General features: G+C 47.0%; 1 protein-coding gene across 1 annotated transcript in view; it reads left to right on the top strand.

Moving 5' to 3' along the window:
• LOC140409553 (uncharacterized) overlaps positions 1–15065 on the top strand; it is a 50266-nt gene extending 35201 nt beyond the window's left edge. The window contains exons 4-7 of the mRNA XM_072497933.1: positions 1222–1375; positions 10234–10451; positions 14139–14304; positions 14414–15065. Coding sequence (XP_072354034.1) covers positions 1222–1375; positions 10234–10451; positions 14139–14304; positions 14414–14595 — 720 coding nt within the window. The 3' untranslated portion in view covers positions 14596–15065. The remainder of the gene's footprint in view (positions 1–1221; positions 1376–10233; positions 10452–14138; positions 14305–14413) is intronic.
• Positions 15066–27597: the final 12532 nt, after the last annotated feature.

Raw genomic sequence — 27597 nt, 5'->3', positions numbered from 1 at the left:
GAGAATTCAGAATGTCCAAATTACCTAACAGCACGTCTTTCAGGACGCGTGGGAGGAAACCGGAGCACCCGGAGGAAACACACGCAGACACGAAGCGAACATGCAGACTCTGCACAGACAGTGACCCAAGCCGGGAATCGAACCTGGGACCCTGGAGCTGTGAAGCAATAGTGCTACCCACTGTGCTACCATGCTGCCGTATGGGGATGAAATCTTCTAATGTTGCACAATAGGATCGAAAGCAATAAGAGATTCAACTTGTACCATTAACCCAAATCTGCTTTGAATCAATTCAGCAAGTTAAAATGATCATTAAATAAAGAGCTGTGTCCTACATTACCAAGGGGTGGCAAGGGAATATATATATTGGACACAACACGTTCAAAGTTCATTATCAAATTAAATCAAAAGGGTTTATGCAAGTGCAATGTTGGATTTTGTCCCACTGCCTGGCAGAGTTATTTAACCTTTTTCCAGACAAAAGAGATCAAGGCTCCTGAAGCATTTGTCTGACAAAAAGGTCAGAATGCTAAACTTTGCTGACTTGGACCCAGTTTGAGCCAGTATTGGGTCTGTGCCATTTCATGTGTTAATGAGGAAGCCAAGTACAGAAGTAGCTTATTAGCTCAGATCTATCAGAACAGAATGAGGTTTAGGCATAAAAACAGCAGTAGCCCCACAACACAGAGTCCAAAGGCAGGAGTTTGGTGTGTGTGTATGTGTGGTGGGGGTGGGGGCTGGGGAATGCTATTCACCACCCTCAGCAAACCCCACAGCGCTACTCTTTTGCGATTAATTTGGCTCGCACTCTAAGAATTTGGTAGCGCTTATCTAAATTAAACATTTCTGTTACGCAGGTCAGAATGACTGCAAACATCCTACCCAGATTCTGATAAAAGGCAATTTTGTACTAGTACAGTTCTCCAAGGTCTCTGGAACTTTACATTCATGATTAGCACAATAAATGAGAAAGTAATGTAAATATTTGATAAATCAGATGTGCTTAAGTCCGTCATTTTTATTCATCAGCAGCCAAGAAGCAAATATGGATACAGTCCCAACACAAATGCAGACAAATTATGCAGGAAGGCAGTGAGACCAATACTTTGGAATTTCCTCCGATAAGCTGGCAAACATTTGGGGCTGAAGAGTGTTGATGTGAATACCTTCATGCATTTTGAGCATGAAAAATACTGACTAAAGTTAAATTATTCCCTCCAGGTGTTGATCCTCCGAGGCCTCAACCTCACATTTGTACCAGTTATTAATCAAATGCAGCTGCTTCAGGACCTAGACTTATCCAATAATAAGATCGATAGAATATTATCGCAGTACTTTTATAAACTGACCAAGCTACAGACCCTACGATTGTCAGGTAACAACATACACTAACTTGTGTTTCTATTGAATGTTAAAAGCTTATTTCTCCGATGATTATTCAGGAGTTGTTTTAGTATTTCTAATTTACTTGCAATTCATTGAAATTATTTTTTGCAATTTTTTCCCAACTGGAAGGTAATGGGCTGGGTTCTCCATTCTGGAGACCACGTGCCCCCACCAGAGGACACTGGCTACTGGTCTCCGCTGGTGCCCAGGTGCGATTTCTCCCTCCTTCACCATGCTAATATATCCGGAGGAGAGCTTGCCAGATTCCGTCGGGGCCATCATTTTGAGCGGCTGGCTCGATGCCAGCGGCGGTCCTTTTCTCCCTCCCCCCCCCCCCCCCCCCCCCCCACCCCCCCCCACTGACAAATAGGGACATCCTCTCTGCCCCCCCCCCCCCTCCACCAGGGGAAAAATTGATCCCCCCCCATCCATCACAGCAAACATGCATGAAGGTAGGTGGCCCCCCCCTCCCTCCACTGACCTCCCATCAGATCCTCCCCCCAGGCCCCCCCATTAGAGACCCCCCCCCCAACAGAGACTCCATCAGACCCCCACCCCAAACAGTCCAAGAATTTGCAGCCTAGGTGGAGTTACGGGATTGAGTGGTGAAGTGTGCCGGCATGGTGCTCTTTCAGAGGGACAGTGCAGACTCGATGGGCCGAATTGCCTCCTGCACTGTAGGGATTCTATGGTTCTATGGACAGACACCCCCATCAGTCACTCCTGCCTGAAAGCTGAAGAGCAGTCCAGTCAGTAGAGTGAAATATCATTGCAATTTCAGTCACCCTTGCCTAACATCTGCCGAATGACTCTTTGACAAAGCTTTGACAGAGTCATCCAGACTCGAAACGTTGGCTCCCTCCTCTCTCCACCGATGCTGTCAGGCCTGCTGCGAATGTCCAGCATTTTCTGTTTTTGTTGCTAATGTGCTTGTTCATCTTCTGGGTTTCAATTTTGATAGTTCTGCGCAGACATTAATTTTACCTCTCAGCAAACCTATCCTGAACTGCTGACAGACCGAGTGTGTATTTCTAGCATTTGAGATTGTTCATTTCTTTTTATTGGCCATGGTGTACATTTCTGACTAATCTTGATTCAAAATTTCATGAGCAAATGTATATTTTTGGATAATTTTTACTAACGATTACCCTCACGCTTGGGGCTACTTTCGTAAACGAATTGTGTCTAATAACACTCTTTGGAATGTTTTTGTGCATTGAGGGTGCTATTTGAATAGACGTTGTTGTTGTGAAACACAGATTTACATACGAGAATAAATCTATGGCAGAGCCAGATCTTGACTGAGCTGTCATTTGTTTCACTCAGATTTATTTTCATTTTTTGCATTTTCTTTTGTTAAATAAACAGGTGAAAAAGTTCAGACAACTCATCTGATACCAGATTAAGTAGGCAATATTTAGTAACCCAACCCAGTAAAATGTCCTTGTACCGGTCTCCCCGAAGAGGCGCCGGATTGAGGCAACTAGGGGCTTTTCACAGCAACTTCATTGAAGCCTACTTGTGACAATAAGCGATTATTATTATTAAGTAGGGGCATGAAACTGAACCCTTAAGTCCAACACAGAAATCACTATGATGAGAATCATGCAGAAAATTTTCTTTTCTTTCCTATTTGATGAGCCTTTATATTAATACATTGGCTACCAGGGCAGGTCAAAGGCTAGGAATCCTCCGGCGAGTAACTCAGCTCCTGACCCCCCAAAATCTGCCCGCCATCTACAAGACACAAGTCAGGAGTGAAATGGAATACTCTCCACTTGCCTGGATGAGTGCAGCTCCAACAACACTCAAGAAGCTCGACACCATCCAGGACAAAGCAGGTCACTTGATTGCTCCTCCTACCACAAACATTCCAAAATTTCCACCACCGACGAACAGTGGCAGCCATGTGTACCATCTACAAGATGCACTGCAGTAATTCACCAAGGTTCCTAAGACAGCACCTTCCAAACCTACAACCACTATCATCTATAAGTCAAGAGCAACAGATACCTGGGAACCCCATCACCTGGAGGTTCACCTCCAAGTCACTCACCACCTATACTTGGAAATCTATTGCCGGGACTTCCGGGTGCGGCGATGACCAGCTAAGTCGCACGTTTCGGCAGCTCCCGTTGGAACGGACTTTTGGGCTGTTAATAGGAGCCCCAACGGCAATTTAAACGGCCAAAAACACTGTGCGGTAAACCAGAAGGGAATCCCCCCGGACACGCATGGATAAGGGAGAGGATAGCGGCCAGATTGCGGAGGATCCTCTGGAGCAGCGGAATGGAAGGGAAGCTGAAACCAAGATGGCGTCGGAAGGTGGCCGTTTGTTATGGGGCCCGGATCAACAAGAGTTCCTGCGGCGCTGTGTGGCAGCACGGTAGCATTGTGGATAGCACAATTGCTTCACAGCTCCAGGGTCCCAGGTTCGATTCCGGCTTGGGTCACTGTCTGTGCGGAGTCTGCACATCCTCCCCGTGTGTGCGTGGGTTTCCTCCGGGTGCTCCGGTTTCCTACCACAGTCCAAAGATGTGCAGGTTAGGTGGATTGGTCATGATAAAATTGCCCTTAGTGTTCAAAATTGCGTTGGGTGGGGTTACTGGGTTATGGGGATAGGGTGGAGGTGTTGACCTTGGGTAGGGTGCTCTTTCCAAGAGCCGGTGCAGACTCGATGGGCCAAATGGCCTCCTTCTGCACTGTAAATTCTATTAAAAAATTTTTTAAAAGAGCTGAAGAAGGAGTTGAAGAAGGAGCTGTTGGCCCCGATATTACAGGCGATTGAAGGGCTAAAGGAGGAGCAGAGGACCCAAGAGCTGGAGCTTCGGGTCGTGAAGGCAAAGGCTGCTGAAAATGAAGATGAAATACAGGGCCTGGTGGTGAAGACAGAGACGCACGAGGCACAGCACAAAAGGTGTGTGGAAAGGTTGGAAGTACTGGAGAATAATTCGAGGAAGAAGAATTTAAGAGTCCTGGGTCTTCCCGAAAGCGCAGAAGGGGCCGACGTCGGGACATATGTGAGCACGATGCTTCACTCGCTAATGGGATCGGAGGCCCCGACGGGCCCTTTGGAGGTGGAGGGAGCTTATCGAGTTCTGGCGCGAAGACCGAAGGCTGGAGAAATACCTCGAGCTATAGTGGTGAGGTTTCTCCGCTACAATGACAGAGAGACGGTCCTCAGATGGGCGAAGAAAACTCGGAGCTGTAGGTGGGAGAACGCGGTGATCCGCGTATACCAGGATTGGAGTGCGGAGGTGGCGAGAAGGAGGGCAAGCTTTAATCGGGCTAAGGCGGTGCTTCACAAAAAGATCCAGTTTGGAATGTTGCAACCGGTGAGATTGTGGGTCACACACCAAGGGAAGCAAACTACTTTGAGACGGCAGAAGAGGCGTGGACATTCATTGTGGACGAGAAGCTGGAATAGTCTGGCGAGAGAAAGAGCTTTTGGGACAAAGTGGTGGGGTGATTATGTGGGGCGAGAAAAGGGGGGGGGGGGGGGGGGTGATTTTTCAATTTGTTAATTTTGTGATCCTGTAACTTTTCTCTCTTCCCCATGTTGGGGGGGGGGGGGGGGAGTATGAGGAACTGGGGGTGCCGGCCATTAGGGGCGGGGCTGAGTGGGAAACGCGGGCTTTGTTCCCGCGCTATGGTAATTATGGCGGGAACAGGGACGCAGGAAGGAGGGGGCCTCGCACAGTGGGGGCCGAGGACAAGGGGGGAAGCCGAGGTCAGCCAGAGTTCGCTGACTTCTGGGAGCAACATGGGGGGTGCAACTACGCTAGAAAGGGATCTAGCGGAGGGGGGGGGGGGAGGGGGGTTAACTGGGTTGCTACTGCTAAGGAGAAGGGGGAGCTGTTATGGGGTGGGGTGGTCGAGGCGGGAGGGCGCCGTCAGGGGCACATACGGGTTCGTGGGAACCGGGTGAGGAGCTGGGTTAAAAAAGGGGATGGCTAGTCGACAAAGGGGGGGGGGGGTAAAGAGCCCCCCAACCCGGCTGATCATGTGGAACGTGAGAGGGCTGAACGGGCCGATTAAAAGGGCACGGGTACTCGCACACCTAAAGAAATTAAAGGCAGATGTGGTTATGTTGCAGGAGACGCATCTGAAACTGATAGACCAGGTCAGACTACGCAAAGGATGGGTGGGGCAGTTGTTTCATTCGGGTTTAGATGCGAAGAACAGGGGGGTGGCTATTTTAGTGGGGAAACGGGTACTGTTTGAGGCAAAGACCATAGTAGCGGATAGTGGGGGTAGATATGTGATGGTAAGTGGCAGATTGCAAGGGGAGGCGGTGGTTCTGGTGAACGTATACGCCCCGAACTGGGATGATGCAAATTTTATGAGGCGTATGTTGGGACGTATCCCGGACCTGGAGGCGGGAAAGTTGGTAATGGGGGGAGACTTCAATACGGTGCTTGATCCAGGGCTGGACCGGGCGAGGTCCAGGACCGGGAGGAGGCCGGCAGCGGCCAGGGTGCTCAAGGACTTCATGGAGCAGATGGGAGGGGTAGACCCCTGGAGATTTAGTAGGCCTAGGAGTAAGGAGTTCTCATTTTTCTCCCATGTTCACAAAGTATACCCACGGATAGACTTTTTTGTCTTGGGAAGGGCACTGATTCCGAAGGTGACAGGGACGGAATATACGGCCATAGCCATTTCGGACCACGCTCCACATTGGGTAGACCTGGAGGTAGGAGAGGAAAAAGAACAGCACCCACTCTGGAGAATGGATATGGGCTTATTGGCGGATGAGGGGGTATGTTTAAGGGTGAGGGTGTGCATCGAAAGGTACTTGGAGCTTAATGACAATGGAGAGGTTCAGGTGGGAGTGGTCTGGGGGGCGTTGAAGGCGGTGGTTAGAGGGGAACTGATATCCATAAGGGCACATAAAAGGAAGCAAGAGGGTAAAGAAAGGGAGCGATTGTTGAAAGAACTTTTGAGGGTGGACAGGCAATATGCGGAGGGACCGGAGGAGGGACTGTACAGGAAAAGACAAAGGCTACATGTGGAATTTGACCTGCTGACCACGGGTAACGCAGAGGCACAGTGGAGGAGGGCACAGGGTGTACAGTATGAGTATGGAGAGAAGGCGAGTCGGCTACTGGCCCACCAATTGAGGAAGAGGGGAGCAGCGAGGGAGATAGGTGGGGTGAGAGATGAGGAGGGAGAGATGGAACGGGGAGCGGAGAGAGTGAACGGGGTGTTCAAGGCATTTTATGAGAGGTTATATAAGGCTCAGCCCCCGGAAGGGAAGGAGGGAATGACGTGTTCTTTGGATCAGCTGGAATTCCCTAAAGTGGAGGAGCAGGAGAGGGCGGGACTGGGAGCACAGATTGAGATGGAGGAGGTGGTAAAAGGGATTGGGAGCATGCAGGCGGGGAAGGCCCCGGGACCGGACGGATTCCCGGTGGAATTTTATAGGAAATATATGGACCTACTGGCCCCGCTTTTGACGAGAACCTTTAATGAGGCCAGGGAAAGGGGGCAGCTGCCCCCGACTATGTCGGAGGCAACGATATCGCTCCTTTTGAAGAAGGAAAAAGACCCGCTGAAGTGTGGGTCCTACAGGCCCATTTCCATTTAAATGTAGATGCTAAGCTCCTGGCCAAGGTGATGGCGATGAGGATAGAGGACTGTGTCCCGGGGGTGGTCCATGAGGATCAAACTGGGTTCGTTAAGGGGAGACAGCTGAACACGAACATACGGAGGTTGCTAGGGGTAATGATGATGCCCCCACCAGAGGGGGAGGCGGAGATAGTGGTGGCGATGGACGCCGAGAAAGCATTCGACAGAGTGGAGTGGGATTATCTGTGGGAGGTGCTGAGGAGATTTGGTTTTGGAGAAGGGTTTATTGGATGGGTACAGCTGCTGTATAGGGCCCCGGTGGCGAGCGTGGTCACGAACAGACAGAGGTCTGACTACTTCCGTCTTCATAGAGGGACGAGGCAGGGGTGTCCCCTGTCTCCGTTACTGTTTGCATTGGCGATTGAGCCCCTGGCCATAGCACTGAGGGGCTCCAGGAAGTGGAGGGGAGTACTCAGGGGAGGAGAAGAACACCGGGTATCTTTGTATGCAGATGATTTATTGCTGTATGTTGCGGACCCAGTGGAGGGGATGCCTGAGATAATACAGACACTCAGGGAGTTTGGGGAATTTTCGGGGTACAAATTGAATATGGGGAAGAGTGAATTGTTTGTGGTGCATCCGGGGGAGCAGAGCAGGGGAATAGATGACGTACCGCTGAGGAAGGTAACAAGAGATTTCCGGTACTTAGGGATTCAGATAGCCAGGAGTTGGGGAACCTTACATAGGCTTAATTTAACAAGATTGGTGGAACAGATGGAGGAGGATTTTAAGAGATGGGACATGGTGCCCCTGACACTGGTGGGTTGGTGGGTAGGGTGCAGGCGGTCAAAATGGTAGTCCTCCCGAGATTCCTTTTTGTGTTTCAGTGCCTTCCGGTGATGGTCACGAAGGCTTTTTTCAAGAAAATTGAGAAAAGTGTCATGAGTTTTGTGTGGGCTGGGAAGACCCCGAGAGTGAGGAGGGGGTTCTTGCAGCGTAGCAGGGATAGGGGGGGCTGGCACTACCGAGCCTAAGTGAATACTACTGGGCTGCCAATATCTCAATGGTGTGTAAGTGGATGGGAGAAGGGGAGGGAGCGGCGTGGAAGAGATTGGAGATGGCGTCCTGCAAAGGAACCAGCCTACAAGCAATGGTGATGGCGCCGTTGCCGTTCTCCCCGAAGAAATACACCACAGGTCCAGTGGTGGTGGCAACACTAAAAATTTGGGGGCAGTGGAGACGACATAGGGGAAGGACGGGAGCCTCGGTGCGGTCCCCGATAAGAAATAACCATAGGTTTGTCCCGGGGAGAATGGATGGGGGATTTGGAGCATGGCAGAGAGCTGGGGTTGTGCAACTGAGAGATCTGTTCGTAGACGGGACGTTTGCGATTCTGGGAGCGCTGACGGAAAAATATGGGTTGCCCCAAGGGAATGAATTTCGATACATGCAACTGAGGGCTTTTGCGAGGCAGCAGGTGAGGGAATTCCCGCAGCTCCCGACGCAGGAGATTCAAGATAGAGTGATCTCAGGGACATGGGTGGGGGATGGTAGGGTGTCGGATATATACAGGGAAATGAGGGACGAGGGGGTGATCATGGTGGATGAGCTGAAGGGGAAATGGGAAGAAGAGCTGGGGGAAGAGATTGAGGAGGGGCTGTGGGCTGATGCCCTACGTAGGGTAAACTCGTCGTCCTCGTGCGCCAGGCTAAGCCTGATACAATTCAAGGTTTTACACAGGGCGCATATGACCGGAGCAAGGCTCAGTAAATTTTTCGGGGTAGAGGATAGGTGTGGGAGATGCTCGAGAAGCCCAGCAAACCACACCCACATGTTTTGGTCATGTCCGGCACTGCAGGGGTTCTGGGTGGGGGTGGCAAAGGTGCTTTCGAAGGTGGTGGGGGTCCGGGTCGAGCCAGGCTGCGGCTTGGCTATATTCGGGGTTGCAGAAGAGCCGGGAGTGCAGGAGGCGAGAGAGGCTGATGTCTTGGCCTTTGCGTCCCTAGTAGCCCGGCGAAGGATATTGCTTATGTGGAAGGAAGCCAAACCCCCGGGCGTGGAGACCTGGATAAATGACATGGCAGGGTTTATAAAACTAGAACGGATAAAGTTCGCACTAAGGGGTTCGGCTCAAGGGTTCACCAGGAGGTGGCAACCGTTCATTGACTACTTCGCAGAACGATAAAGGAAATGGGAAGGTAACAGCAGCAACCCAGGGGGGAGGGGGGGGGAGGGGGAGTCTTCAGGGGTGTTTTTGTATAGATATTTGTACTAGGTTATGTATAATGGATTGTTTGATTTTATTTTTGGAGAGTTATTATTTTTGTTATGGCAGTTGCCATTTAGTTTATATATTATTTATTTATTTGTTAAAACGGCCACTGTTATTTATATTGTTTTATTGTTGTAAAAAGGAAAACCTTTGTATTGTTTTGTTTGGCCGAAAAATTTGAATAAAATACATTTTTTTAAAAAAGGAAATTATTGCCGTTCCTTCGCTGTCACTGGGACAAAATCCTGGAACTCCCTCCCTAACAGCACAGCAGGTGTACCTACACATCAAGGACTGCAGTGGTTCAATAAGGCAATGGGCAGCACGGTAGCACAGTGGTTAGCACAATTGCTTCACAGCTCCAGGGTCCCAGGTTCGATTCTTGGCTTGGGTCACTGTCTGTGCAGAGTCTGCACTTTCTCCACGTGTCTGCGTGGGTTTCCTCCGGGTGCTCCGGTTTCCTCCCACAGTCCAAAAACGTGCGGGTTAGGTGGATTGGCCATGCTAAATTACCCTTAGTATCCAAAAAAGGTTAGCTGGGGTTACGGGGATAGGATGGGGCTGTGGGCTTGGATAGGGTGCTCTTTCCAATGGCCGTTGCAGACCTGATGGGCCGAAAGGCCTCCTTTCTGCACTGTAAAATCTATCTATGAAACTCGCCACCACCTTCTGAAGGGCAACTAGGGATGGGCAATAAATGCTGGCCTAACCAGCGACGCCCACATCCCGTAAAAAAAATAATTTTTTAATCCATTGACTGATAACCCTGATTACAAAATCACTTCTACTCTGTTTGCTAATATATTAACCAATTTATGCAAACTGCTTACTTAATTATCTTACTTCATTCGATTGTCTTTTTGCAAACAAGATATGACAATATTCACAATTAAATGTAACACTTGGACCCTTATGTCTATATTTTCCATTCAAATAGAATTCATGAATCTACTTTTTAATGAATAATTTGTGTTTCTTCACTTCAAAACTGTGAATTGTTTTTCCAGGGTCAGGAATTACATTTATAAGCAAATCCGCTTTCAACTCTCAGAAGGTTTTGAGACTATTGGACTTGTCCAGGAATGAGCTTGTCACTCTTTCCAAAGAAACACTCAGTCCCATTGTTCGGTCAGTAGGTGGTGCTGTGGGCATCAAACTGGCCCAAAATCCATTTCACTGTGATGCCAGCATGTGCTCTATGAAGAAATGGTTGGACACTGTTAAGGTACAAGTCTTAAATTAATAGTAGAACATTTACATTCCATTTATAGGAGATTATTGAAATTGAAGTCAGCTTTCTCAAAAATAAAGCACTAAGAACATAGAACTTGGAGCAGGATTAGGCAATTCAGCCCCTCGAATCCACACTGCCATTCAATACGGTCATGGCTGATCTCCCCACGGCCTCAACTCCACTTTCCTGCCCATTCTCCATAACCCTTCAACCCGTTACTAATTAAAAATCTGTCTATCTCCTCCTTAAATTTACTCAATTCCCCGGCATCCACTGCATTCTGGGTTAGTGAATTCCACAGATTCACGACCCTTTGGGGGAAGTCATTTCTCTTCATCTTTGTTTTAAATCTGCCATCCCTTATCCTAAAACTATGGCCTCTCATTCTAGGTTGTCCCACAAGAAGAAGCATCCACTCCATGTCTACTTTGTCAATACCGTTTATCATCTCATATACCTCAATTAGATCTCTTTTCATTCTTTTAAACTGGAGAAAGTATAGGTCTAAACTCAATCTCTCTTCATAAAACAAACCCCTCATTTCTGGAATCAATCTAGTGAACCTCTCCTGAACTAGCTCTAATGCAACTACATCCCTCCTAAAGTAAGGGGACCACTGTACACAGTGCTCCAGGTGAGGTCTCACCAATGCCTTGTACGGTTGAAGCAACACTTCTTTACCTTTATACTCCCTATTCCCTTAGCTATAAAGGCCAAAATCCATTTGCCTTCTGTTATGTTCTGGTGCTTGGCCGGACGGAATTAGCCCACTAGAGAACGTCTAGTTTGTGACATTGAACATAGAACACACAGTGCAGAAGGAGGCCACCCGGCTCATCGAGTCTGCACCGACCCACCCAAGCCCTCACCTCCACCCCACCCCCGCAACAACCCCTCCCAACCTTTTGGACACTAAGGGCAATTTAGCCTGCATGACCTGCATGTCTTTGGACTGTGGGAGGAAACCGGAGCACCTGGAGGAAACCCACACGCACAAGGGGAGAACGTGCAGACTCCGCACAGTGACCCAGCGGGGAATCGAACCTGGGACCCTGGCGCTGTGAAGCCACAGTGCTAGCCACTTGTGCTACCATGCTGCCCTTGAATGTTTATTGTTAAACAATAACGTGGGCCAGATAACAATCCAAAAACTATCAAAATCTACTAACTATAAGTTACTATGATACAATTATCTAAGAGCTACTATAAATTTGACTATCCACTGCGACTACTATTTGAAGACTCCCTGAGGTCACAGTGTCATGTGGTTGTTCTTTACTGCCACCTGCTGGTTGGAGGTCATATCTATTAACATTTACATGATTGTTTTTGCATATCATCACACCTTCCTTATTACCTACTGTACCTGTATGCTAGTTTTCTGCAATTCATGCATGAGGACACCCAGATCCCTCTGCACTAAAACACTCTGAAGTTTATCTCCATTTAGATAATAAGTTGCCTTTCCATTTTGCCGACCAAAATGGATAACCTCACACTTACCCACATTAAACTCCATCTGCACAATTTTGGTCCGCTCACCTAACTAATCTATATCCATTTGTAAATTTCTTATTTCCTCATTGCAACTTACTACCCCCCTATTTTAATGTCATCTACAAATATGGCTATAGTACCTCCTATCCCTGCATCCAAGTCATTAAGATATATTGTGAATCGTTAGAACCAAAGGACCAAACCCTGTGGCACCCCACTAGTTACATTTTGCCAACCAGAAAAAGACATATTTATCCCGACTTGCTGTCTTCTGTCGGTCAGCCAGTCTTCTATCCAAGCTAATAAATTACCCCTAACCCCAGGAGATTTTACCTAGTGTATTAACCTTTTGTGCGGCAATGCCTTCTGGAAGACCAGATATATTACATCTACAGGATCCCCATTATCCACATGACTTGTTACATCTTTGAAGAACTCTAGCAAATTAGTCAAACATGATTTACCCTTCATAAAACAATGCTGACTCTGATAGACTGTGTTTTAAGATTCCAAACATCTGTTGTTACTTCTTTAATAATGGATTCTAACAATTTCCCAGTAACAGATGTTAAACTAACTGGTCTATAATTTCCTACTGTCTGCCTCCCTCCTTTTTTGAATAAGGGTGTTACAAACCTTTCATGGATCCAGGTAATTTTGGCATATTATAACCAATGGATTCACTATCTCTGCTGCCACTCCCTTTAAGACCCTAGATGTAGGCCATCAGGCCCTGGGTACTTGTCTGCTTTCAATCCCAATAGTTTGTTCAGTGCTTTTTCCCATTGATGATGATTTTTCTAAGTTCCTCCCTTTCCATTACCTCTGCATTATCTGTTACTATTAGGATGGTAAGAGTGTCCTCCACTGTGAAAACTGAGGCAAAATAATGATTTAGCGTCTCTGCCATTTCTGTGTTCCCCATTATTAATTTCCTGGTCTCATCCACCAAGGGACCAACATTCACTTTAGCTACTCTCTTCCCTTTTATAGACACACCTGATGAAGGAGTTACGCTCCGAAAGCTTGTGATTCCAAATATAGACTTTGGCTGATAATTGGCAAGTAATATTTACACAAGTGCCAGGCAAAGACCATCTCCAAGAGAGAATCTAACCATCACCCATTAACATTTAATGGCATTACCATTGTTTAAGCACACAGTATCAACATCCTAGCAGCTACGATTGACTAAAAACTGATCTGGAGCAGCCATATAAATACTGTGGCTACAAGAGCAGGTCAGAGGTTGGGAATACTGTGACAAGTAAGTTACCTCCTGACTCCTCAAAGCCATCTACAAGACACATGTCAGGGGTGTGATGGAATACTTTCCACTTACCTGAATGAGTGCTGCCTCAACAACACTTGAGAAGTTCAACACCATCCAAAAATAAAGGACAAAACAGCCCTCTTAATTGGCACCCTATCCACCAACTTAAACATTCATTCACTCCACTACCACCAATGCACAGTGCAGCAGTGTGTACCATCTACAAGACGCACTGCAACAACAACCAAGCCTCCTTAGACAACACCTTCCAAATCTGCAGCCTCTACCTCCTTGAAAAACTAAAGTAGCAGATGCACGGGAACACCATCACCTGCATGTTCCCCTCGAAGCCACACAACTTCCTACCAAGGAAATATATCACCGTTCTTTCACTGTCACTGGATCAAAATCCTTGGCCTCTCTCCCTAACAGCACTGTGCGTGTACTTACACCACATGGACTGCAGTCCTTTAAGAAGATAGTTCTCCATCACCTTCTCAAGGGTAATTAGAGAGAGCAACAAATGTTGGTGTTGTTAGTGATGCCCACATCCCGTGAAGGAATAAAGCAAACTATACAATGTTCACTTACTCCCCTGTATCAATTGTACTCTCTTCCCTCCAAAGTACAACATTCCATCGTGCATGACTGACTCGTAATATTCAGTCTAGGCCATGAGCAATTTCCCTCTTGATTCTTGGCCATGTGTCTCATACAGCATTAAGTGGGTGATACTGTTTATCCACTCCCAAACATAAACCCATTCAACCCAGAGCACCCTATTACTACATAATCTACAGCCATTCCCTTGGTAAGATGTTATGAAAAGTATGCTAACAAATGTACACCGTGTATATTCCAGATTTGATGCAGGCTATAATATTGGGCTCTTGTTCTTCATGCTGTAGGTACAGCTGGATATGTTGTGTAACAGTCCCTACAGCCTTCGAGGACTCTGGATGAGCCAACTTTCACTTTCTCTTTTTAACTGCTCAAAAGAGCCTATTTTTGCATTTTTACCGAAAGCATCTCAGGCAAATAAGACTGGTCATGTGCGTTCATTCCTGGGAAAAGGTAACATTCAACTGTTATTGTTTTATTTTAATGAAGTTGTGGATTTTCACTTTATTTTCATGGCAGTTTGTTCACTTCAGTTCGTGGTTTTATTTTTGCATTTTATCAGGGATCACCGGTATCGTAATTGTTGCTGCAGCTGCATTTTGCACTCTCATCCTCTCCGTAATCTACTTGTCATCAGTGAAGCCAATTCGACAGTCATTTCTCATGAGACACTGTGGCTGCAACAGTGTGGAACCTGCTCAGCAAGATAATGAAGAGCAAGACACCAACAGCTCTTTTATATAATTTATTTTCAGATTCTGCTTTAACAACACTTAAGAGACTCAATTCTGGCCTACTGCACAATACAGGGCTCGTCAGTTTGTGATTCTTGGCCTGTACTAACAGACTCTGCCTCCAATATAGTGAATGAAGATTTTGAAAGAAAGAAAAAGTTTGCATTTATATACCTTTCCCAATCATTGGATATCCCAGGCATTTCACTGTCAACAAAGTACAAGCAATGATTTGCTGAATTACTTTTATTTCACAACAAATGGAACAACTTGGGCTCATCAATATTTAGTAATATGGAGATTGTAATATTTTTAGCTGAGTACTGTATGTGCTCAGAAACAGTTTGTTTGGAGCATGGCTTCTTTAACTTTGTTTTCTGCTCATTACAGAACAACATAACTAGAACATTTTCCCATTTAGTTCCATTAGTCATATACTTAAGACAAGGTGTAATTTAAATATATGCTTCATAAATTGTGGAAATTAAATTGTGATGCAATAATTTACTGCTTGTTTACAAATGCATTATTTTAATATATTTGGGTCAGTTTACATTTAAACTAGCCATGCAATCTTTCCAGGAGACAATTATATTGAGAGACTGAGAAATATTCTTAGGATACACACCCAAAGGGGCAGTTTCAATATCGTACTAAGTGTCTCTTATTTCAAGGACAATCTCTACTGCTAGATCTTGATTGCAGCTTGCAGAAGTTATGTCATTTAAATTCATTAAAAAGAAGGGATGGAGAGGGGAAGAGGGCAACAAATGATAACCGGTCTTTTGGACAGCGATTACATACTGGACCAGCAATGTGGAGATTCTTAGGTGGACAATCATACTCGTTCGTGAGTGATTGCCGAAGAGGACAGCAGACCGAAGAAAACAGTTCAAACCTAATTAAATTCCGAGACTTCATGTTAGGCTGGTATGGAGAGTGGTAGAGAGATTTTGTGGGGAATAAATGACATGCAAAATCCATACCAGATGTCATTAATCTTGCTTCAACGACAACCAACACTTTAAAGTAACAGATTAACTAGTCATTTCCAGACATGCCAAATCTTGCAAATTTGTCAAGAGAGACAAGATTTCAAAGTAAGATTGAAACACACTTTAGAATTTTGAAAAAGGAGTCTAAAATCTCAGGACTTTTGAATGGCGGCTTAAATCTGCCTCCTCAGGAGAGGGGATGGGTCCTGCATTGGTGGATCAGTGATCCACGTGCACAGTCTCGGTTAAGAGGGATGCAGGGCCTGGAGGTGCACTGTCTGCAGCTGTGTGCTGGAGGCTTTTTGCCTTTGGTTGGTCTCCAGACGATGGTGAGGTTAATGATGGTAACGTCACAGAGCATAGTCTTAGGCTAGGCTTTGACTGGGCTCAGGGGTGGCTTCCTTTTAAATCACTCTCTTTAAACCAACCATCGTTTTTTCTCTCTGTTGGTATTTGATGCACAATCAATGACCACTAAAGCGAGGTTGTAGTCCAACTGAAGGCTTTAATAAGCGAGATGTTTCCCCCAGCAGCTCAGGTACAGAATGAGGGCTGCTGGGGTGGCACGGGTTCGTATACCCCACCTATCAGGGCGGAGCTATCATACAATCTAACCAATAGCAAGCATACAGTTTCCACCAATGGTGCGTTAGCCTATCAGGTACCGTAATACCTATACCACATTCACCCCCTGTTAAAAAAAGAGTCCAGTGGGGGTGGTGGCCAGAAACTACAAAACATAACAACATGGTATAATTAATTATGGAGGTACCGTAATACCTCCGTACAGTGTTTAATAACTATTTACAAGTCTGGCAGCTATGTACATTTGATGGTTTATATTTACAGATTACAGTTAAAATGAAGCAATCAGTTGATCGGGGGCCCTGGTCGTCCTCTGTGACCGTTGGAGCTTCTGGTGGTAACTCCGGTGGAGGCTCGGGCGACTGTGACTCCGGGAGCGTGGCTTCGATCTCCATGGCAGCTGGTGGGGAAAACGGCTGACCTGGGAAGGGAGCGCCTGCGGGGGACGTGATGGGTGGGGGGGCCTAGACGGGAGAGGCGGAAGGACCGATCCTCCTGTAAGGTGCTACGGTGGAGGTGAGGGTGGGACTGGTGGCTAGAATATGCGTGGGGTTCCGGCGGGCGCCAGGTCCCGTAGGGAGAACGTATCTTGTCGGCCGTCGGGGTACGCCACATAGGCGTACTGGGGGTTAGCATGGAGCAGATGGACCTTCTCGACCAACGGGTCCGACTTGTGCGCCCGCACGTGTTTTCGGAGCAGGATGGGTCCGGGAGCTGCCAGCCAGGTCGGGAGCAAGGTCCCAGAGGAGGACTTCCTAGGGAAGACAAGGAGACGTTCATGAGGTGTCTGATTGGTGGTCGTACAAAGCAGTGACCGGATGGAATGGAGGGCATCCGGGAGGACTTCTTGCCAGCGGGAGACTGGGAGGTTCCTGGACCGTAGGGCCAGTAGGACGGTCTTCCAGACCGTTCCATTCTCCCTCTCTACTTGCCCGTTTCCCCGGGGGTTGTAACTGGTCGTCCTGCTCGAGGCGATGCCCTTGCTGAGCAGGAATTGACGCAGTTCGTCGCTCATAAAGGAGGACCCCCTATCACTGTGTATGTAAGCGGGGAACCCGAACAGTGCAAAGATGCTATGGAGGGTCTTGATGACGGTGGTTGTGGTCATGTCCGGGCAGGGGATGGCGAATGGGAACCGGGAGTTCTCGTCAATCACGTTCAGGAAGTACGTGTTGCGGTCGGTGGAGGGGAGGGGGCCTTTGAAGTCCAAGCTGAGGCGTTCAGAGGGACGGGAATCCTTTATCAGGTGCACTTTCTCTGGCCGGTAAAAGTGCTGTTTGCATGTCCAGGGAGCATGCCAGGGCCCGTGCCTCCCTGAGACCCAGGGTGTCCTTCTCTAACAGGCGCTGGCGGATTTGTGACGATAGCATACCTGCCACGAAAGCATCCCGGACTAAGAGTTCCGTGTGTTCGCTCGCCGAAACTTGTGGGCAGCCGCAGTCTCTGCCCAACACCAGGAGTGCACGGTAGAATTCCTCCAGCGATTCCCCAGGTGTTTGTTGCCTTGTTGCAAGTAGATGCTGGGCGTAGACCTAGTTTACCGGGCGAATATAGTGTTCTTTTAGCAGCTCTTCCGCTTCCTCGATGAGGGTGTAAATCTCCGGGCTCACCCTTGAGTGCAGAACATGCAGTTTCTGCTCTCCCATTGGTGCGTTTTCGGCCGTCTCAAGATACCCTTTAAAGCACGCCAGCCAGTGCTTAAAGATTGCCGCTGAGTTCGCCGCGTGGGGGCTGAGTTGTAGACCCTCCGGCTTGATTCGGAGCTCCATCCTTTATTCTTCAAAACTAGCTTATTAAATTGATGCACGATCAATGACCACAAAAGCGAGGTTGTAGTCCAACTGAAGGCTTTAATAAGCTAGATGTTTCTCCCAGCAGCTCAGGTACAGAATGAGGGCTGTTGGGGCGGCACGGGTTCTTATACCCCACCTATCAGGGCAGAGCTATTATACACTCTAACCAATAGCAAGCATACAGTTTCCACCAATGGTGCTTTAGCCTATCAGGTACCATAATACCTTAAATACCACAGTATTCGGTCAGCAATTTAACACCAGACCCGAGGGGAGGCTCGTGGCTGCAGACTTTAATGTCACCAGGCACTGCAAGAACTCCAAATGGGGCGATTTTAAAAAAAGAACGAAAAAGGAGAATATGAAAAAACCCAAATTAATGACTCGTTGCCTGACTGTATCTAAGTTGAGGGAGTGCCTGCAAGGTTAAAAATTAGAAAAATAATTGCCATGCTATATAACCAGAGACTTAAATAGCTCAGCAGTCCTCTGCATTTCACTTATCATTTACCTTGGGTGCTTATCTGTTAATATAAAAGTGTTCAAAGACTGCATAACCTGGCTGTAAATGGCTGTAAAAGGGGGCAGGTGTCACACAGGAATATCAAGCTAGTCTCAGTAATGGTGTCACAAAACTATCATCAATTGTCCTGGTTCACTACTGTCCTTTTGGGACGATTTGCCATCCTTACCTGGTCTGGCCTACATATAGACCATAGAATTTACAATGCAGAAGGAGGCCATTCGGCCCATCGAGTCTGCACCGGCTCTTGGAAAGAGCACCCTACCCAAGCCCACACCTCCATCCGATCCCCATAACCCAGTAACCCCACCCAACACTAAGGGCAATTTTGGACACTAAGGGCAATTTAGCAAATCCACCTAACCTGTACATCTTTGGACTGTGGGAGGAAACCGGAGGAAACCCACGCACACACGGGGAGAATGTGCAGACTCCGCACAGACAGTGCCCCAAGCCGGGAATCGAACGTGGGACCTTGGAGCTGTGAAGCAATTGTGCCAACCACTATGCAACCATGCTGCCCAAGATGTGGCTTGTACATGTGGCTCCAGATCCACATCAATGTCCTCTGAAATGGCCTAACAAGCCATTAAGTTCAAGGGCAATTAGGGCTGGGCAACAAATGCTGGCCTTGCCAGTGACTCTCATATAGGAAAGAAACTGTTTTTAAAGAAAAACTATTCAACCTTTTATGAGAATGAGAAAATTCTTTTGATTTGATTTCATGCACAGTAAAATGCGTTGTGGAATATTTTTATCCATTTCATTATCTATTCTACGAGTCATTTCTCTCAAAGGTGAACGTTTTTGAAATACCTGCTTTTCTAAACTTAGGTTTGCCAGCCTCTCCTCGATCAGGTGGATGTGGCACCCCTATCTCGAAACTCCTCCATCTTTACACCCTTCCTGGGTCCCAGCTTTCCACCAATTCGGACTTCTCAGCTTTAATCCATCCACAATTGGTGGCTGTCATTTCAGCTGCCAGGCTCTAAAAGCTCTGGAATTCCCTCCCTAAACTTCTCCATCTCTCTACGTCCTCTTTCCTCTGATGAGGCACTCCTTAAAACAAGCTTTTGGTCACCGATCCTTATGTCTTATGTGGTTAGATGTCAAAATGTTGTCTGATAAAGCTCCTGGGAAGCATCTTGCAACATTTACTACTCTAAAGGCACTATATAAATGCAAGTTGTCAGAGCTCCATTTTCAGATCTGGGTCAGGGTGATGTCCGGATCCCTGGATTTGGAAGGTTAAAAATTCTTCCAATTTTTTATTTGTTCCTGATTTACAACCAAAATAATTAAAAATATCATAATTCACAAATTCCTACAAGTCACAACCAGAACTTTCAGATGCAGTACAACCAGTTCTTACAGTTTGTATGTTCAGCAGTACTTCTAATGGAGCGACCAGTGGAGCACGTTTGTTGAATATCAAAGCAGCCAAGATCCAGAGCAGAACCTAAAGAATTAACTAAATCATGTCTCACAAATTTGATTCAGTTTTTTGAAGGGGTAACCAAGAAGGTAGATGAGGGCAGTGCAGTTGACGTTATCTACATGGACTTTAGCAAGGCCTTTGACAAGGTACCGCATGGTAGGTTGTTGCAAAAGGTTAAATCTCACAGAATCCAGGGTGAAGTAGCCAATTGGTTAAAAAATTGGCTTGGTGACCGAAGCCAAAAGGTGGTTATGGAGGGTGTGTTTTCAAACTGGAGGTCTGTGACCAGCAGTGTGCCTCAGGGATCGGTGCTGGGTCCACTGTTATTTGTGATATATATTAATGATTTGGATGAGAATGTAGGAGGCATAGTCAGTTAGTTTGCAGATGACACCAAGATTGGTGGCATAGTGGATAGTGAAGAAGGTTATATAAGATTGCAACAAGATCTTGACCAATTGGGCCGGTGGGCCGATGAATGGCAGATGCAGTTTAATTTGGATAACTGTGAGGTGATGCATTTTGGTACATAAATCAGGGCAGGACCTACTCGGTTAATGGTGGGGAGAGTTACAGAACAAAGAGATCTAGGGGTACAGGTTCATAGCTCCTTGAAGGTGGAGTCGCAGGTGGATAGGGTGGTGAAGAAGGCATTCAGCATGCTAGGTTTTATTCGTCAGAATATTGAATACAGGAGTTGGGACGTCTTGTTGAAGTTATACAAGATGTTGGTAAGACCACACATGGAATACTGTGTTCAGTTCTGTTCACCCTATTATAGGAAGGATATTGTTAAACTAGAAAGAGTGCATAAGTAATTTACGAGGATGCTACCGGGATTGATGAGCTGAGTTATAAGGAGAGGCTGGAGAGACTGGGACTTTTTTCCTCTGGAGCACAGGAGGCTTAGGGGTGATCTTATAGAAGTCTATAAAATAATGAGGAGCATAGATAAGGTAGATAGTCAACATCTTTTCCCAAAGGTAGAGGAGTCTAGAACTAGAGGGCACAGGTTTAAGGTGAGAAATACAAAAGAGCCCAGACGGGAACTTTTTCACACAGAGGGTGGTGAGCATCAGGAACGAGCTGCCAGAGGCAATGGTAGAGGCGGGTACATTTTTTTCCTTTAAAAAATAGTTAGACAGTTACATGGGCAGGGTGGGTATAGAGAGATATTGGCCAAATTTGGGCTTAGTGATAGAAACTGGCCGGTATGGATCTGGGCCGAAGGGCCTTTTTCCATGCTGTAAACATCTATAACTCTAAATGTACAATATAATGCATCAGCTATTACTCTCCTAAAAACAGCTTCGATCATTGCACATCCTTATCAGTCAAGTTAATTTTATTTAAATAACACCATTTTGTTGAATCAAAATAAACTTCACCGTCCCACTGTTGAAGCAATTACTAGAAAATTATGAGAAGAATGTACGGCACCTAAACAATATATCTTTACTTTGTAACTCATTTAAAGACTTCCCGATTCACAACCAAAATAATTTAAAATATCATAAATCACAAATCCCTACAAGTCACAGCCAGAACTTACAGATGCAGTACAACCAGTTCTTACAGTTTGTATGGTCAGCAATACTTCTAATGGAGCGACCAGTGTTGCTATTGTTCTTTTAAATTATTATGCTCCTTCTTTGCAACAATAAATGACTTAAAGCTCAAAAGAAAACAAAGGAACAAAACAGTGTATTCAAATCCACAGGATACTGTAGCTGTTAGAAAGGGGAATTTTGCAATTTATGTCTCTCAGAGCTGTGCAAGCTACTTAGATTCCATTTACTTTAAAGAACAGAGGTCTTTGATGTGGTTCCTTTGATATTTATTCAGTGAGTTATTTTGTTAAACAGTACTGTGCAGGGTCAAGTATCTGAATTCAACATTAATGCAAAGAAAAACATGAAAGCAACTTGTGTGCGCCTCCTCCAGAGTAATGCAATCTTGGCAAACTCAAATTAAAGAAACAGATCAACTATAAACAAAATCCAGGAATATTTAGTCTCCATAAGTTATGATGATGGTGCGTTAGACATAGACTTAGGGAGCATTGTTTTGCTTTAATGTAATTCATATAGTGTCAATATATCCATTAAACATTGCGAGTTTCACTTTGACGTCATTTACCACAGACTTCCTGTTCTGTTGCCTGCCTGTACACATGGGGACGGATTCTCCAGTTCCCCAGTGTTGCTCGTTTTAGCCTTAGTTTAATTGCTCTTATTCTGTCACCTTTGCTCTTGAGTCACCAGGTATCTTTCTGATACCGCCACGTGGTTCAAGTCCGAGTAATGATTGATAATCCAACACACCACTTAGTAAGAGTTAAATCAACGCTCATTTATTATATACAGCAATTAATACTTATACATTAATTCTACTTCTAAGCTACTTCCTACAACTAACAGGCCAATACTTAACTTTGGAAATGGCCCACCAGGTCAGGGAAACGAATGGCCTTTCAAATGGGTTCTGAGCCTGCGGATTCAAAAGCTGGTACAGGTCGATAGTCAGGAGTGCCTATCTGGTAGCGATCATTGGAGTAAAACTTACGTTCTCTTCCAGAAGGGTCTCGAAGGGTGCGGAGAGGAGAAGAAGGGTCGATTTGAACTTGGCCCCTATTCTTATAGTCCCCAGGGGCTTCCCGCCTCTCAGGGCGGACCTTGTACCTGGTTCCAAGTGATTGGACTTGGTCCCAAACACTTGGTTCAATATTCTCCAATGCTGGAGCGATTCCTTGATCGAGGGGTGGTCGTTTACCTCTCTTTGTGTCAGCTCCTGCTGGCGCCGAAAGGTCTGGGTTGGCTTTGTGTGTCTATTTTGTATCAATTGTTCTCGGGGATTGCTGATTAATATGCAGATGGCTAGGGTGTTGTTATGTTGATGGCTGCAGGTATCGATTCGGTCTGGCTTCCCCAGAGACGAATACGCTGTTTTACCTGCAGTTGTCTGTTTGAGTCCTGTTGGCTGATTTTCCCATCAGCCACTTCCGTTCGCCATTTTAAATCGGGGTTTGGCCGTTCTAATCGGGAGTCAGCCATTTTACATGGCTACATTCCCTCCTTGTGATCCTAACGCGAAGCGTGAAGGATCACATCATCATGTTTGTTACTTTCCATTCCCTGACCGGGGGGGGGGGGGGGGGGGGGGGACACACCTCCTACATGGCCTCTGCACTGACCATAGCTATGCACAAAAATTTTTAACTAACAATTCTAAGGGTGCTATGTCAGACAGGGACATGCATTACAAAATAACAAACTTGGAACCTCTAATTTATCCTTAATACACTACACTCGCTAAACATTCCATTATCCTACCTTCCTCAATCATACAACAAAAATCACAACATTTCATACAGAGCTTGGCAGTCAAGCTCAGGATCGTACAAAATTTTGTTTTTGTTCATGAAAAAGTGTTTTACATCTCTTTATTTACAACAACAACAATAAACGCAGGTGAATGCACTTTATTATTTTATTATAGATCGCGGGGGTCGGATCATAACCGAATATAGGGGATCTGATCCTATATACCGAGGTTCGAGCGCGGTCGGCTCTCCTTCTCCATTTACGTAGGCGCATAGTCTGCACTACACAGCAGAGTATCGCCAACGCTAACAGTGTTTCGATCACATAGGACAGGGAGTACCAGGTTATGAACCTGGCACACCAAGAAGATGCAGTGTCGCTGGTGACTGGGCTCTGGGTTCTGCGGGGCAGTGAAACATTAACGGCTGGGGGGTTTGAAGTCATGGGGTTCACGTTCACGCACAACCAAATGTCCATAAACACAAGGGTGATCCACTTGAAGGAAGACCTCGTGGCTGTTCTTGGTCCTTTTCTTTCTTTGTGTTCTCTTTATTTTCTCCGGTCCTGGAGCTTCTGGAGTTCTGTAGAAACAAGCAGAGTGTCTGTAACTATCTTTAATATCTGGTATACTAGTGTGTCTGTCCTTTGGTGCCAATTATTCCCTTTATAATTGGTCACTGTGTGTGACTCCCTCATTTTTTTTTTTCAAAAACAAATTTTAGGACATGGCACACTTCCCAATCCTGAACCAGTGCTGATTTACCATCCAAATGTTCCAGGATGTAAATAGCAGATGGCGGGCAACCTAAAGGTTCTCTAAACAAACAAAACATTTTGAAATTAAAATGCCAAATGAGGTACATATGGGCCGCGACGGGTAAGATTTGGATGGAGTCCCCGGGTAGGACGGCTACTAATGCCTGTATCTCCCCTACCTGAGCGCGATTGACCAGCGGGGGGGGGGGGGGGGGGGGGGGGGGGGGGGGGGGTCCCAGGCAGGGCGGGTCTCACGCCGTTTCTCCACTGCCTGAGCAACCGACAAGAACGGGCAAAAATGTAGTCATCGTGGTGGGGCTGCGGGAGTGGTTCTATCCTTCGAACCAGAAGGGCAATTACGATCGGGCGTCTGATACCCAAACAAGTATCAGCTGAAAAGCTAGTTCCTCTGAACAAGCGTGTGGTCTCTTGACCAGAATCTGCAGATAAACTAGTTCCGCTGAACAAGCGTCTGGCAATGGTGGGTCTCTGAGGGCAAGTCCTCAGAGGTTTCTGCTGAATGGGCGTGTGGCAGTGAGAAATATTCTCCTGTCGGACATACAACATTTAACAAACGTACAAACAACATAAAACATTCTGCAGGTTCCATCAGAAAGGACAACACTTTTCCCAAGCGCTTCCTTTTAAAACATCATCTGGACACCTCAGTTCTCGGTTGCGAACAGGGTCGCAAAGGGGTTGGCGGTTTGGGAGTCAGACCCGAGGTCGTCACCTTCTCCCGGGTGCCAAACTCTCGAGTGGATTAGGGCTGAAAGGGCTGCATGGTGTGGTCGCTACCTCTATGGCGTATGGGGAAAGCGGGTCTGGAACTTGTAGTGCGGGGGCTGCTATGAGTGCCTGTTTTAAAGAGTCCACAGCATCCGTATGCTGCGGAAGACATTCCCAGGGGGCTCCCTTCTTTAGGAGGTCTGAGAGGGGTGCTGCATTGCTGGCGAAACCGTCAATGTGGTTTCGGCAGTAGCCAACCAGTCCTAAAAACGACCGGAGGGCTGAAACGTTCTGGGGAAGGGGCAATTTAACAATCGAGTCAATCCTTTTGTGCTCGAGCTCACGTTTACCATGCGTGATAATTGTTCCCAAATATACCACTTTTTCTTCCAAAATCTGGGCCTTTTTGGGGTTGACTTTACAACCAATTGAATGTAACAATTCCAGGAGTTCGGACAGAAGCTCAATGTGCTCTTCCTTAGTGTCTGTCTGCAGTAGTAGATCGTCTACATACTGTACCAGACATTCGGGGCGAGAAAATTTTGCTAATCCATTTGCCAGCTGTTGGTGGAAAATGGAGGTGGAGTTATGGAATCCTTGTGGCAGGCATGTCCACGTGTACTGCTGTGCTTTAAAGGTGAAGGCAAATTTGTACTGGCACGCCTTTGCCAATGGAATGGACCAGAATCCATTACTGATGTCCAAAACCGTGAAGTAGCGGGAATTGAGTCCCTGCTTGAGCATGGTCTCGGGACCTGTTGCTACGGTGGGGGCTGCTGCGAGGGTGACTATGTTGAGCTCCCGATAGTCAATGGTCAGTCGCCATGATCCATCGGGCTTTCTCACTGGCCAAATCGGGGCATTATTAGTGGAGGCTACTGATCTAAGTACGCCCTGCTCTAATAAGCTCTCTATTACTTTTAAGATTTCTCCCTCTGCCTCTTGGGGAAATCCGTACTGTTTTTGGGGTCTAGGGTCAGGTCCTGTTACTTGTACGGAGCCAGTCATCCGTCCATAGTCGTGCTTGTGGGTCGCGAATGCTGCCCTGTTCTTTTGCAGGACTGCCCTAACCTGCCGGTCCGTGCTAAGCGTGGTCGGGTTGAACCAGAATTCGCCTACGGCGCTAATTTTGTTCACATATTCGCCTATGTTGAGCGTTGCGGGGGCTCGAACGGATTCCGCCATCTTCCAGACACACTGGTTGACTGGATCGAATGAAAGGTGGTGGGAATTCATGAAGTCAATTCACAGAATGTGTTCTGCTGTGTGGGGCAGGTCTACTAAAACTACGGGGTGTTTGGTGGTGATGGTTCCGATTTGAATGGGTACAGGGGCTGTGATGTGTCCCTGCTGTGAGTGGCCTGTAAAGCCGCTGGGTGATAGTGGCTGTAGTGGGCCACGTGTCCTTTTGAAAAAGGGTGGAGGAATTTATGGTGGTGCGGGACCCTCCTGTGTCCCAAAGAAATTCGATAGGCTGTCCCCGAATTTTCGCTGCGACTACGGGTCGTCCTGGCCTATCCCAAAGGGTGTCGCAGACCCAACTGGGGGAGCCCGTACACCGTCAGTCCATTCCGGTCAAGTCCGTCTGATCCGAACGGGCGCTAACGCTATGGATGGGCTCTGTCTTTTTTTTTTTACTCAGAGTGCCTGTCTGTTGGGCTCTCTGTGGCTTTTTAGGGGCATTGCACTCTTTTGCGAAATGTCCCAACTGTCCGCAGTTGTAACATTCTAGTGACTTGGGTGGGGGGCTGTTCTTTCCCTCATTTACCCAGGCGGGGTTGTGATGTGTTGCTTTTACTGCCTGCATGTCTGCGGTGGCTTGCTTTTCCTCGGTGTTTTTAATGGTGGGTTTGCTCTGAACCGATTGCTCCCAAACGCGGGACAATCTTTTCACCATCCACTTCTCGTTATGGGCCTCCTCTGAGGGATCATAACTATTACAGGCTTGCTGTCCTGCATGAGGCATGGGAGATAAGGGTGCGGGTCCATTTGGCCATGTTGTCTGGGGACAAATGGGCACGGTCTACGTCTCCGAAGACTGCTGCGAAGTGAATCCACAGGCGTCCTGCGAACGCTGTGGGGTGCTCAGATTTCTTCTGCCTACATTTATTGAGGCCATCTACGGGGTCACCCCGGTTATACCCGATCGCATCCAGGATCGCGGTATGCATTTCTGCAAGGGTGCCTCCTCCTACATTCTGTGGGTTGGGAAGGGCTGCTGCTACCGACGGATCTAAACTTAAAACCGTGAACTTTACATGCTCTCTCTCATCCAGGACGTACATGTTCGCCTGATGTTTAACTGTGGCAAAGAAATGGTGGGGGTCTGAGGCGGGAGGAACAGTGTGATCTTCTCGCACGCGTCCCGTAATTGGGTCACTGTTAAGGGGGTGGAATATAGATATTCCGCATAGTCCGATGTGGCTGTGCGGTGGGTGGTTACAGGGTTCATTGGAGCCTGAACTATCTGCTGTGTGGGGGGTTGGGGTGCTTTTCTCCTTTGGGGCTTTCCCTGCGCACATGTTCCCTGAACATATCTCTGCGCTGTTTCTTGTAACTCTTCCCAATCAGGGCCGTCTTCCTGGTCTAACTTTTCCCCAAAGGTTTCCTGAAAACCTTTCTGAACAGAAAGCAGTGATTGCAGCTCTGCAATCTGCTTCCGGCACTTTGCATGATCTATGGTGCTCTGTCTTTGTTCTGTGGTGGCAGCATGGAGCGCTCTTAAGGCTGCCTTGAGATCACTACACTGCTTCTGTAGCGTCTCTACCTGTTTCTCTGTCTCTTTTCTTACCAGGACTGCACGCTGCGTGTCCTGATAGGCCTTTTCATACTGTGACTGGAAACTGCTTAAATGCACCAGACAAGACTGG

This window comes from Scyliorhinus torazame, chromosome 3 (genome assembly GCF_047496885.1).
Source record: "Scyliorhinus torazame isolate Kashiwa2021f chromosome 3, sScyTor2.1, whole genome shotgun sequence".
In the NCBI taxonomy this organism is placed as follows: Eukaryota; Metazoa; Chordata; class Chondrichthyes; order Carcharhiniformes; family Scyliorhinidae; genus Scyliorhinus; species Scyliorhinus torazame.
Note: the sequence above shows the minus strand (reverse complement) of the source record. Positions and strands in the feature narration are given on the sequence as shown.